General features: G+C 34.5%; 1 protein-coding gene across 2 annotated transcripts in view; it reads left to right on the plus strand.

Annotated features, from left to right (window-relative positions):
* Window positions 1-14836, plus strand: part of ERCC3 (ERCC excision repair 3, TFIIH core complex helicase subunit) — a 38356-nt gene that overhangs the window by 12434 nt on the left and 11086 nt on the right. For both annotated transcript variants that reach the window (XM_074214936.1, XM_074214937.1), the window contains exons 9-12: window positions 2684-2868; window positions 5734-5936; window positions 7708-7804; window positions 9927-10044. In XM_074214936.1, the coding sequence (XP_074071037.1) occupies window positions 2684-2868; window positions 5734-5936; window positions 7708-7804; window positions 9927-10044 (603 nt within the window). The remainder of the gene's footprint in view (window positions 1-2683; window positions 2869-5733; window positions 5937-7707; window positions 7805-9926; window positions 10045-14836) is intronic.

The following is a 14836-nucleotide window of genomic DNA, read 5'->3' on the forward strand; positions in this document are numbered from 1 at the left end:
AAAGAACGTTGGAATAGAATGCATATAAGCCATTCTTCTGACTTCTCATTATCAGGGCACTGAGTGATTAGGTCACACAAAGGGGTGTGTGTGTGTCTGTGTCTGTATCTGTGTCTTTCTATGTGTCTGTGCATCTGTGTATTCTAAAATATTTATAGCAACTCTCTTTGTTGTGGCAGTGTACTGGAAACTGCAGAAGTGCCTGTCATTTGGGAAATGACTGTACAAGTTTGGGTATATGATTATGATGGAATACTATAGTACTATAAGAAATGATGAACTCGTTCTTAGAAAAATATGGAAAGATAACATGAAACAATGGAAAGTGAAATGAGCATAATCAAGAGATCATTGTATACAGTAATTGCAATACTGTTTTAAGCAAATATTTCATTTTGATTATTATAAATGTTCAAATTAAATATAAAACACATATGAAGAAAGACACTATCTGCAACCAGAGAAAGAACTGATAGAAGTAGGTATAAAATAATTCTACATATATTTAAGAGGAATAGCAAGTTGTACATAACAGATTTGCACTTTCATCTGCAATCATCTTTTTATTTCATAAATTAAAAATAAAATTTTTCTAAAAGTAGTATATGTCAGGGACAAGTCTTAAACAGAGGTCTTTCTGACACCAAAAGTTAGCCCTCTATTCACTAATATGCTGTCTCCCATGTTAATTACTACTGTTAACTTGAATTGTCATTTAAGAAAGAAATGACACAAAAGTAAGCTTTAATTTTCCTTAATAAATATTATCACAGAATATGAATTAGTGTAGCCTAATTTTTCAAATTTTCACTAATAACATCTCACTTATCCAGTATCATTAACAAAGATGGTGTTTTACAGAGTTGAACTTCCTATTTAACTGAGGTCCATTTAAATCAGTGAAAAAATGATTTATGCATATGCATGTATGTGTATATATGCCAATTGAATTGAAATTTCAGACATGTCATGTAAATTATACAGGATACCATGATATCACCTAGTTTTAACTAAATTAACCCTTACAAAATAGATATGACTTAAAAGTTTCTTGCAAAGAATTCCATCTTTATCTTTTGGCCTGAAGTGAAACAGTTATAAAATGAGATGTGCATATTCACACATGGTTGTTACAATGAAGGATTTCTATTTGGGATGGATGATTTAGAGACTAGTTAATGAGTACAGATAAAAATGGAAGCAAAGGAAGCAGAGAAATACATTTGAAAAGTATTTGGGATAAAAAACAGTTAAGGAAAATAAATATTAATTTTGTTATTTTAAATATTTTAGAATGGAATGTATATTTTTTTAAAAAATGTCCAAGGATGTAATCTTTTTTGTTTTTCATATAACAAAATATTAATCATTGTTGTCTAGTCATTAATAAAGAATTACATTAATTAAAAATAACAAAAGCAAAACTCAGATTGATATAGTTCTAAAATGCAAGAACAGAGCTGACTCTTCTAATTCTTCTACTTTATTCGGTCATCAAGCATTTATTAAACAACCTGTATGCCAAAACATTTGCTAAATTCTAGGGATATAGAGGAAGGCAAAAATCTTGCTTCTGCCCTCTCATATTCTAATGGGGAGCCAACATGCAAATGACTATGTATAAGTTTCTCATCAGTCACATTCTGAAATAAAAAATAATGATCTAATCATATTTGACAGGTTAACCAAAAAAATAAAAAAATTAATAATATTATTTAGATACTGACTTAAGTAATTGTTGTTAGCAGTGAGCCCTGCCATAAACTTACATTATGGCTTAAAATATTAGCTAAGCATTGTATGAAACCATCATTAGAAAGACACTTTAAAAAAAAGACTTAAAAACTAATCTTTTATTCATCAAAACTATGTTTATGTGTCAGAATAATTCACATATTGCATATTTTAAAAATAAGATTTAGTTTTCTGATGTGTGTAGAAGTCTTCCATAAAAAAATCCCAATAAGCTATTTGTGTCCAATGGGGCTTTCCCAAATAATCTATTTGGTGGACTATATAAAGAAACTAATTTTTGAAGAAGGGAGTGTCCCAAGTATTCCTTGTTCACTCTAGGCCTCTATCATCTTGTCCTATCATTCCAAGCTCTTTGAGATAGGATAGTGAAGATATGAGTTCCCTTTCCACAAGGACTTCATTTTCTGAGGCACAAGATTAGTTTACCCCCTAGTTATTCAAATTTTTTGTGAAAATTAAGCTTTTTGTTAAAAGTTTTCCTGTTTCATATTATACAGTGTTTTTCAGGAACCTATTTTCCCATATAATTTGACATTCAACTATATTACAAATATTATAGATTATATTTAGAGTTTTCATTTAAGTTATTAACTATATACAATTTCAATATTTTATTTTGGTTTTGGACCTGTGCTTGTTTGCACAACTTTAGAACTATATTTTCTTCTGTCCTTAATTGATCTTTCCTTTATACAGGCTGAAAATAAGAGTAAGATTAAAGCTCTCCCTAATCGTTTCTATTTTAGGAATTAACACCATCACGGAATTGGTCTGACAAATAGAAACCATATGTTATGTTTTACATATTTTAAAAATGAAAAGTCCTGATAAGATTCTAATTGTTTATAATATCAAGTTTGGTGTGGCTTTACTACTGACATTTCATATTATTTATTGAAAATATGAATATGGTCGTTTTTTTGCTCAGCAAAAATGTTTCGACGAGTCCTTACCATTGTGCAGGCTCACTGCAAGTTGGGTTTGACTGCTACCCTCGTCCGAGAAGATGACAAAATTGTGGACTTGAATTTCTTGATTGGACCCAAACTATATGAGGCTAATTGGATGGAACTTCAGAATAATGGCTATATTGCCAAAGTCCAGTGTGCTGAGGTAAAAACTATTTCCTGTTATAATAGTTATTATGGGAACAAATATGGAGGAGGATTAATTGAGTTATTGAGCTAATAGGTGTTGTATTTGTAATGTGGTAGCTAGGGCTGCTGTTCTTTGGACTAGGTTATTGTTTTCAGAAGAAGAAAGAGGAATCAAATGGAGGGAGGGGGTCTTGGCAAGATCTAGAGTAAGACCAAATTTATGGGGGGAGTAGAAAAACCTTATGTAGTTTCACCTGCCTGAGATCCAGTAGTGTCAATACCGTCAGTGCCAGTGATTCTTGAATTCCTAGAGGACAATGCTTGGAGATCTTATGTTTGTTGGTAACATTCAAAACTTGTGAAGACTGTTCACGTAGATAAAACTTCATTTTAAAATTAACCTTTTCACTCAAAGCAAATTATTTCAGGAACAGTGTTTTTTGTTTTATTTTAAAGTTTTTGCTAGGCAATGGATTTGAACTCAGGTACTCCTGACCCCAGGGCTGGTGCTCTATCCACTATGCCACCTAGCCACCTCCAGCAACAGTGTTTTAATAGTTTAAATAGTTTGTTACTGGTTCTGTAATGACCCAAAATCGTATTGGTATGAATGCATGAATCCAAAAAGTTGCATATAAATCATTGGACTAAAAGGTAAATGTTTTGACCACCAGGTGGCACTTACCTGATTTAGTTGAAAATTTTTTTGAGTAGTCTATATTATGATCATATTTCTTGTATTTTAGTAGAATTAATTCTTTAGTCATTTGACCACTCACAGTGATGTGGTTTTTATAAAGTAGAACATTTTAAGTTTTAAAAGACTTAACTTTGCCAAAACAGTGCACTCAGTAATATATTTTCTTTGTATTTGACTTTTCAAAGGCCTGTGAAATTTGTTTTGTTTTTTAGGTTTTTGCAAGGCAAATGGGGTTAAGTGGCTTGCCCAAGGCCACACAGCTAGGTAATTATTAAGTGTCTGAGACCGGATTTGAACCCAGGTACTCCTGACTCCCAAGACCGGTGCTTTATCCACTACGCCACCTAGCCGCCCCTTGTGAAATTTTTTAAATCAAAAAACAGTATTTGGAAAATAACAAAACAAAGCATAAGTTTGTGTATTTTTTTTCATATATAGAAAATGCCTTTAGAACCAGGAATCAACAAGTAGAGATCAATAGATCTCTGAGGATCCTTTTCTAATCTAGAAGAGGAAGGACCCCAATGAGCAAATTCTTTTCTGTTATAATCCATTTACTCAACATGCACTAAGTGGCAGAAATATGAATAAATTTTTTAAAGTATTTTCAGAGTTTCATGGTTAATAGTCTTAAATTATCAAAAGAAGTTAGAGGTATTTTTTTAAAGTTTTTTTTGAAAGGCAATAGGGTTCAGTGGCTTGCCCAAGGCCACACAGCTAGCTGATTATTAAGTATCTGAGGCCGGATTTGAACTCAGGCACTCCTGACTCCAGGGTCGGTGCTCTATCCACTGTGCCACCTAGCTGCCCAAGTAGAGCTATTTTGAAGCATATGTTGACTTCCCACAGATTGCCCATAAATGTCCCCACTGGGGGACAGAATACAGACTAGATAAATTATTGATAATCTTTCTGCGTAGAGGGTTTAATGTTGTTAAAAACGCTGTTACCCCTTGACAGTTTCCCATTGCTTAGAATTTAGTGCACATTTTCCAATTTTCTCACCAAAGCAGATTGCTACTTGTGTACTTTATCTTCTCTGTTTTTATTACAAGTTAAACAGTCTTTAATATACAAAAGGATTATATATAAAATCATATTTTTTTGACTACTTAACAGTATTTTATGTGTATTAAGGTAGTAACAGGGGCAGCTAGGTGGCATAGTGGATAAAGTACCAGCCTTGGAGTCAGGAGTGCCTGGGTTCAAATCCGGTCCCAGACACTTAATAATTACCTAGCTGTGTGGCCTTGGGCAAGCCACTTAACCCCATTTGCCTTGCAAAACACCTAAAAAAAAAGAAAAAGAAAAAAAGGTAGCAACAAAGCCACGTTGTTTACACCCATATATTTTTGTTTACATAGTCAAAGTGGGTATGTTTTCTTGGTTCTTTATTACAAAGAAGTCTTCCCCCATTTTAGTGATCATTTCACATTTTATGGTAATATTTTGGCATTTCCCCAGATATTAAAGTGTATTTGATTAATTTTTTGGCTTTTATGGAATAATTCTGTTTTCCTTTCTAGAAAGATTATACCAGTGACAATCTTTATCAACTCTGTACAAGTGTGACTGATTTGGTCTGTTTCCACCAGTCCTGACTTTTCTATTTTTATCTATCATTGACTATTTAATGGATGTAAGATAGTGTGTCTCAGAGTTTTTAGAGGTAGCTTGGCCTACTGTTTAGACTACTGGATTTGGAATCAGAAAGACCTGGGTTCAGATCTCATCACAGACACTTGCTAACTTGGTAACTTATGTATCACTTCTATTGGAGATAATTTTCCACTGTTTCCATAGATTTAGAATTGGAAGATACCTTGGGGGAGGGCATTTAGTACAATTTTCTTCTTTTAAAGATGAGATAACTGACTCAGAAAGGCTATAAATGATTCCTTAAGATCACACAGGAATTGAGAATTTAAAAAGAACTTAAAACTAGATTCCAACCAAATTCTTTGTTCTTACTCCTGCCCTGAAATCTTCCAAACTCTGACAAATGATGAATATGTGAGAGAATTCTGGCTGGTTGAAGAGACTGTTGAATGCCTTGTTGGTGAACAAATGGAAATATTGGAGCTTAGACTATAGGGTATACTAAACGAAAGAGTTTTACAAGCTCTTAATGAGGGGATGTTGGACTTGAGAAATTATAGCTGTCTTCCTATTTCACTTTAGGTTTGGTGCCCAATGTCTCCTGAATTTTATAGGGAATATGTGGCAATCAAAACCAAGAAGCGGATATTACTATATACTATGAACCCCAACAAATTCAGAGCCTGCCAGTTTCTGATCAAATTCCATGAACGAAGGAATGACAAGATCATCGTTTTTGCAGACAATGTCTTTGCCCTGAAGGAATATGCTATCCGGTTGAACAAGTAAGTTTGGAAATGTGATTGAGAGCTTCCTTCACCTCAGGGGGAACTCTTTGGCACCACTGGGCATGAGTGTGTGTGTGGGGTGTAGTATATATATACATATATGTATATATATACACATACATAAATATATTCAGATATACAAACACACATGTGACATATAGGGGTGTGTGTATGTGTATATATATGTATATTAAAGCGTGTGTGTGTGTGTGTGTGTGTGTGTGTGTTTATACCCACATATACATGTGGGTATGTGGGTATGAGTAAAAGTAAGCTCTTCCCAGAACCTTTCAAGAGCTAAAGATGTTGTTTGAGCAGGGTTTAGATAATGTCAAAACTAGTTGTATTAATAGAAGTTAAAGAATTTGGGGACACATCCTTAATAGTTACAAATTGATATCAAGGAGGAGAAATACTTCTCTGCCTCCAAGAAACCATCCCTTGTTTCTTTTGTCCAAGACAGTGCTGAGCTAGATGGATCACAGTGTTTTTAATATTCTATCATAATGCTCCAGGTATACCTGTATATTGTATATTGGGTAAAGTACTGTATAACTGTAATAGCTAGTTTTTGAGGAAATGACAAGAGGACTTTTGCTTTGAATAGAAAAGGACTGATGAGGGCTTGTTTCTTAGAACATGGCATGGTTCTGCATGTTCCAATGATTACAATAGAAAGCTGAGTATTCTGTGGACTATTCCAGATGTAACAAAAACATACTTAGCACTAAGGGAAGTAGTAAGTATTAACATCGAACTTTCTTTTTCTCTTATGTCTGTACCTCATAGTCAAAATATACTCTCAAAAATAGTACTTGGTTTGATGTGTTAATATCTGGAGTCTTGCAGGTATGGGATCTCTTAGATGAAGCTAAAATTAGATCAACTATTTTTTTTTAGTTAGATCATCTATTCTTGAGCCTTTTTTTTTTAGGTTTTTGCAGGGCAAATGGGGTTAAGTGGCTTGCCCAAGGCCACACAGCTAGGTAATTATTAAGTGTCTGAGGCCAGATTTGAACCCAGGTACTCCTGATTCCAGGGCCGGTGCTTTATCTACTGCACCACCTAGATGCCCCGAGACTTTTCTTTATGTAGGATCTTAGTACAGAGATGGTTCTACTTATTCCATGATCTGATTCTAATCAGACTTTCTACATTATATTGAGTAGAATCAAGTTACATGACAAATGAAATAATTATAACGAGACCTCATCTGAAGGACATTTACCTAAAAACCTGAACTACCTTGACAGAGTAGTGATCAAATACTTAGAAAAAAAAAGATCTGGAGCAGTCAAACAAATGTTGGGGCAAGTCTCTTAAACTCTCATTGCCTCAGCCTAGCTCCTTAAGACTGTAAATTACAGAAGTTCTTATCTACGTGGGTGAAGGAATATTCCTATTCCAATGAAATCACAGATTTGAGTAACATTGTCACTTAAGATAGGTTTTTTCCCAGAAAAAAAAGGAATTTATTTTTATTCAAGTTACTGCAAATAGGACCCCAGAGTGGGGGGCCTCATGATAGTCTGGGACCACCCCTTCCCCCACTTTGGCTGGACCTCCTCCCCTTAACCCTCCCAACTTGAAGATTTCCAAAGGAGTAAACTGATAGAAATAGCTCCCCTGGAGACCACCTTCCCAAAAATGTTACTTTTTAGCAAACTAGGCTTATGATAGATTTTTAAGACAGTTGGAAGGAGCATTCTATAAACTGAACCCTACAGATTATTCCCAGTTCTTCTAACTAAGCTGCATTCTTCTCTAGACCCTATATCTATGGTCCTACATCACAAGGAGAAAGGATGCAGATTCTGCAGAATTTCAAGCATAATCCGAAGATCAACACTATCTTCATATCCAAAGTAAGGGGTCCTTCAAGCCCATGATGCTATAACAGAAAGAAGATAACTGAACAAGAGATTGTGGTTGTGACTTTACTGGTTAAATGGATGGCCCCTGGCTAGCCTGTTATTCCATTCTTTGTGCTTATATTGCCGCAAAACAGCAGATAGCCCTGAAATAATTTCTTTGTTTTGAATGTATCATGATTTGAAGGACAACAACTTTGCCTTCTTAATTATGTTTTGTTTATAGTCATATCAAAATAGTTTTCATTCTTAAAGTATAGAAAAAGTTGTCTAATGGAGGATTCTGTCTAGGAGCTTATTGGAATTTAACAATTTGGGCTGTAAAATGACCTTAAGATTTTTCATAAGTAGATTTCTATTGATTAATTATTTAACATGTTTTAATAGTCCAGCATTTACCAGCATCATATAATCAAGTGTTAGAGGAAGATTTATTAATGCCACTTGACAGTAGTCTCTTCATTGAAATTGCTTACACAGTATGAGACACAGAGATTATCATAGTTTACTTAGAAATAATTCATATTTTTCACATGTATTTTTTAAGTTTTAAAAACTACCTTTTATATTTAGATCCTCTTCATTTCCAAATAATATACATTTGTTTTTCCCTATTCAATATGCCATCCCTTGTAACAAAGCATATAGGAGAGGAAAAAAAATTTCAGCAAAATCAAATGACACGTTGACTGCTTTTTAATGGTATATGTAATATTCTCCATGTTGATAGAAGAGAGAATTTTTTCCCAACTCTTTTCTGAAGCCAAGATTAGTCATTATAATAGCATTATAATCAGTTTCTTTTTTAGTTATTATAGTTGTATACATATTGCTCTTGATTCTGCTTATTTCACTCTTATCATTTCATTCATCTTCCCATTCTTTTCTGAATTCTTCATAGTCACCATTTCTTTACCATAGTAATATTCTGTTATATTCTTGTACCATAATTTGTTTAGCATTCCCTAGTTTGGAGACATCCATTATTTCAAAAAAAAGTGGGGATTCTTTAACTTGAATTTTCAATCTAAGATAAAATAGAGTTCTTTTTTATTAAAATCATGACAGAGATTTTTTAAATTTTGTTTTAGACTTTGGATCAAATATTATCACCCTGGCTCTTAGTTGCTTTGGCTTAATTAGATAGTCTGTTTAAAAATGAAAGTTACATATTCTCAGTGATTAAAGCATAATGTAACCAAGATTATTAGTTAATTCCCTACATAGAGAAGTTTTTTGTTGTATTCCATGGTCACAAACTGAACTTCTGAGCCAATCTTGGATGTTGTTCAGAACATAGATGGGTGGGGTCAAGAGAATGATGATGCTAGATGCAAACCCATTTCTAATCTGGAAAAACAGCTTTAAGTATATATTATATTGATGAATTAATATCCCATTAATCAACAAATATTTATCAAGCACCTAATCTGTATCAGATGTTCTGCTAGGCCCTGGAGGTATGAACAAAAACCTCTTCACAAAGAACTTAAATTCTAATGGGGGATATTTCTTTATAGTCTTAACTCTTAAAAGTGCCCTGACCTCAGCAGGTGTTCAGGAGGTTTGATGATAGGGGAAAGAATCAACATCTTTACATATGAAGGATGACATTTTCTCCATAAAAGTTGAAAATATGACATGCAAGTAATGTATTCTGTTAAATCTGATATTGCCATCATCATGGTAATAACACATTTGGGATGAGTAGATAAAATTGACATTTCCTTAGGGTTTTGAAGTGTTCCTTGAGAAAGGCCTCTACCCTGAGGCTAATGTGATGATAAATAATCTAGTCCCCACCATCCTGCTTTCTTCTTTTCTGGCTTTGTCCTTGCCACTTACCCTCCCTCTAAACCTCCCCCATCCTCGCTTCTCAACCTCTGTCACAGATGGTCTTTCCCCATTAAGATGTAAGCTACTTGAGAGTAGAGACCATCATGTTTTCTTAATTTTGAATCCCTAGGACTCAACACAGTGCCTGGGAATAGACATGTAATAAATGCTTTCTCTAATTACATTAAAAAAATTGTTAAGTAGAGAGTTGTTGTTTATATTTTTTCATTTTTTATTTTACAAAACTTGGTTCTTATCTACTCCAAATTCAATTTTGCAGGTAGGCGACACATCATTTGATCTACCTGAAGCAAATGTTCTAATTCAGATATCTTCTCATGGTGGCTCCAGAAGACAGGAAGCACAAAGGTTGGGGCGAGTACTTCGAGCCAAGAAAGGTAATTTAGTTTTCTCTGGGGTCCCTGCGCTCTGAATCTTGTCCAGGAAGATAACACCTATAGAATTTTATTGTTCAAGCTATTTTGTTGATTAAGGTAGAGGTCAGGCAAGTTTGAATTTGATGATCAAATCCCTTGCTGAAAAATAAAATATTTCCCCTCTGCTCCAAGGATAGCATCCACCAACCATAGAGTATTTGCTATAATTTTCAAAGCCTCTGGGTTAAATGAAAAGGGTTTATGGGGACACTAGTCTGATCTTTCATGTTAAATTTGAAGCTGATGAATGTTTTCTAAAAGAATGCTCCTACAGAATTTAGCTGATAATAATAGAAGCTAGATAGTCTAACCTGGAGAGCTAAGGATGTCTTGAGATAGGATATATAAAAGATATCTGAAGAACAATTCTGAAGCTAAAAGTTATTTTGGGGTCATCAAGAAAATGAAAAGAAACCTAGAGGCACAAAGGGTGGTCTAAAAAGTGGAATATGGAACAAAACTGGAAAGGGTGAATGTACCACCAATGAAGATGAAATTAAAGCAATTATGCTTTTGTCCCCAATTATATGCCAATAAACCTGACAATTTAAGTGAAATAGATGAATATTTATAAAGATATAAAATGCTCAGATTAATAGAAGAGGAAGTAGAATACTTAAATAACCCTATCTTGGAAAAAGAAATTGAATAAGGCATCATGAATTTTCTAAGAAAAAGTCCAAAGGACCAAGTGGATTCCCAAGTGAATTCTCCCAAACATTTAAAGAACAATTAATTCCAATACTATGTAAACTATTTGGTAAAATAGGCAATGAAAGAATTCTGCCAAATTCCTTTCATAACACAAAAAAAGTCCTTCAGAATTGTCTTTACTCTCAAGTAACTTATATCGTAATGGGGAATGACCACCTGTGATAGAGGTAAGAAGTAAGAGTGGAAGAGGTTTAGAGGGAGGGTAAGTGGCAAGGATAAAGCCAGATCATTGTATTGTTGAGAAGAGCTAAATCATTTCATAGCAATATTTTAGAATATTGCTTTTACAATGCACAATGTTATTCTGGTTCTGATTGTTTCACTTTAAATCAGTTCATTTGAGTCTTTCTAGGTATTTAGGAGAGCATTCTCTTTATTATTTGATAGCACAGTAGTATTTTATTACATCACAATCATATCAACTTATTCAGCCATTTCCCAATTGATGGATATCCCTTTAATTTCCAATTCTTTATTACACTAAAATTGCTGTTAGAAATGTTTCTATACATAGATCCTTTTCTTTTTGTTTTGTTTTTTTAATTTCTTTGGGATGCAGACCTAGTAGAGATATTGCTAGGTCATGATTTTTAGAGCCCTTTGGACATAATTCCCAATTGTTTTCTAGATTGATTGAATCAGTATATAACTCCAAGATACAACTTGTTTTCCTTTTTGATCATATTAGCCAGTCTAATAGGTGTGAGGAAGTACCTAAAAGTTGTTTTAATTTGCATTTCTTTAATTAATAGTGATTTAGAATATTTTACATATGACTGTAAATAGCTTTGATTACTTTGTCTAAAAACTGCCTGTTCACATCCTTTGACTAATTTGATTAATGACTTTTATTTTAAAATTTGACTCAGTTCTTTATATTTGAGAAATAAGGGTTATGTAAAAAAATTTTCACAGCTGTTATTACTGTTTATTTCCCTGCATCCTAGTTGCCCCCCCATTTATCCTACTCTGTCTCTCCTTTAACCCTGTTTACCTTTGACGTTGTTTATTCAGCTCTGGTCTTTTCATCAGAAATACTTGAAAGTCTTCTATATAATTGAGCACCCTTCCCCCACCCCCCACCGGAAGGATTAAAATCAGTTTTGCTGGGTAGATGATTCTTAATTGTAATCTTAGCTCTTTGTCCCTGGACTATCATAGTCCAAACCCTCTGGTCCTCTAATGTCAAAGCTGCTTAATCTTGTGTTATTCTGACTATAACGCTACAACATTTAAATTGTTTCCTTCTAGCTGCTTATAATTATTTTCTATGGTCAGAATACTTTTGTTGAATGTTCATTTTTGTAGCCTGTTTACTTTTTAACTCTATGCTAAAATGGGGCTCTGTTTTTTAGGGGTATAAGGGTTCAAGTTTTTTACAGTTGTTTTCAGAGATAAGACTGTAAAAGTTTTCATTTCTTCCAAGTGGGTATGATCTAAGAAGAGATGTGTTTACTACTCTCCTGTGCTTTCATCTTTGAGTTACACAAGTACTTTTTTTGGCCCCATAACTGTGACTAGAGTCCCAGTGACTTCAAGCTCTGATATGCTGCTGCTCCTCCTCACCCTAGCAATGTGACACAGTATGGGCAATGCACTGAGTCTTGCTGCCAGTGCCAGCAAGAGGCCCCTGTAATCTCCTTTTGACCATTTGTCCCGGTCTTTTACCATCTATGGGCTGGTTGCTCCTGAAGCTCTGTTGCCAATGATTGAATCATCCCCAAGATCCATTGCTGATTTGTTGGGGCCTAGTCTGTGCTGGACTGCCCTCCACCTGTGACAGACCTGTCATGCTGACCATCTAAGTAGTCGTAGTCTGGAAAATTATTTTATCTCCCACTCTTGGTGGGTTCTGCTGCCTCAGGAATTGTTTTGAGGCATTGTTTAAAGTTGTTCTGACAGGCGGCTAGGTGGTGCAGTGGATAGAGCACTGGCCCTGGATTCAGGAATACCTGAGTTCAAATCTGGCCTCAAACACTTAATAATTACTTAGCTGTGTGGCCTTGGGCAAGCCACTTAACCTCATTGCCTTACGAAAGAAAAAAAAAGGTTTAAAAAAAAAGTTGTTCCAAGGGGAATTTGGGAGAGCTCTTCTCTGCCATCTTGGCTCTTTTGACTTTGCCCCTATAAAAATCAATACAGAAAAAAAAGAAAATTATAGGCCAGTTTTCCTAATAAATATTGATGCAAATTTTTTAAATAAAATACTAGCAAGGTGATTAATGTAGCAATATATCACAAAGATAATACAATATGACCAAATAGAATTTGTATCAGGACTGGTTCAGTATTAGGAAAACTATCAACAAAAATGAAAACTAAGTTCTTGACCTTGAATCATGAACTAGAAGAGGATATGAATAGAACTACATTTGGAAAACTGGAGTGGAAAGACACAATAATATCCCACTTCTAGCATCCTTGCTAGCTATTATTTGCTATTTCTAGGAGAGATTCCAAGGACTTGGTGAATTGTTGATTAGAGAAAACTAGGTGATGTTTTGTTGATGTTGTTGTTTGTTTTGTTTCTTTGGGAATTTGTTGTTGTTAGCTCTACAGAGGAATAATGGATAAGGAAATCTAGAATCTGAAAAAGGTAATTCCTTTTCCATTTGTCAGTGATGCTATATTACATTAAAACAGGGTCCTGGATCTATAAACTTGTTTGTTTGAGATATTGAGAAAAAATATTCTGAGAAGAGACCCTTAGGTTTCACCTTGGTGCCAAAGGTGTCTTTGTTGCATGCAATGAAGATTAAGAATGTTTTAATAGGAACCCAAACACTAACTTAGAATTTTGAAAGGAGTTGAACTGCCTTTCAGAGAGCTGGTATTTTATGTCTATATACAGGTGAATATTGCTCAGCAGAATTGGACTGGCCCAGATTTTTTCTTCTTTAAAAGAACAAATCCTATTGAAAAATCCTTTTAATTTAGCTAGAATATGTCCTATCTTAATCAAAATGCTCTTTGGCTTGTGAGGTACTACGCCCTCCTTTTAAAGGAGCCTTTGCAGACTTTTTTAGAGAATTAGCAACCTTTCAACTGCAGAAGCAATAAGCATTCCATATGAAGCTGACATTATAGATTTATTTTTAGTTTTTGCAAGGCAGTGGGGTTAAGTGACTTGCCCAAGGTCACACAGCTAGGTAATTATTAAGTGTCTGCAGCTGGATTTGAACTCAGGTACTCCTGACTCCAGGGCCAGTGCTCTCTCTATCCACTGTGCCACCTACACACCTAACTGCCCCCCGACATTATACATTTTGTAAGAAAAAAGTTCTTGAATACCCTAGACGTCCTAAGATTAATTCATCCTACCCAGAATTCTCTGAAAGCATCTTCCTTGTCACTTCTTACTGCACAATAATATTCCAGTAAATTTAGATGTCAGTTTTTTTTTAGCATTATCTATTGGTTTAAAAGTTACCTGAAGACACTGCCTTACATTATAGTTCTTTACTTTTTTTCCTTGTTTGCATCTCTTCCTTCTCTGGTATTATTTTCCTTCTCAGTGCCTCTCTCATTTCTCTATTCTGTTTGATGTATTTCTGCACCAGATTCTCTCTCTCTCTCTCTCTCTCTCTCTCTCTCTCTCTCTCTCTCTCTCTCTCTCTCTCTCTCAGACTTTCATTTATTGAATTTATATGAGTGTATCATCTGACACCTGTCAGCCTACCCCTTCCTCTTTTGTTTAGATTCTCTTCCTCTTGTACAGTGAAATAACAAATTCCAGTCCCTTCTTCTTTTAATACATTAGTGTATTCCTTTTACCCTTACTTCTAATTCCTTTCATCAAACCATCAAAACTTAACCAGTCTGCTTCACAGCCCCCTATTTTCTTATTTAACTTTTTTTTTAAATATCCTTTGATGACATTAAGGTTCTGAAGAAATGATTGTTACTTCTCATCCTACCCAGCAATATAGCTCCTTCCAGTTGCTCAGATAACTTTATCAGATCTCTCTGGATTTATGTTTGTATCTCAAAGTTCCTACTTCTCGGGTCTTTCTGGTCTTTTCATCAGAAATGTTTGAAA

This window comes from Macrotis lagotis, chromosome 1, assembly GCF_037893015.1.
Source record: "Macrotis lagotis isolate mMagLag1 chromosome 1, bilby.v1.9.chrom.fasta, whole genome shotgun sequence".
In the NCBI taxonomy this organism is placed as follows: Eukaryota; Metazoa; Chordata; class Mammalia; order Peramelemorphia; family Peramelidae; genus Macrotis; species Macrotis lagotis.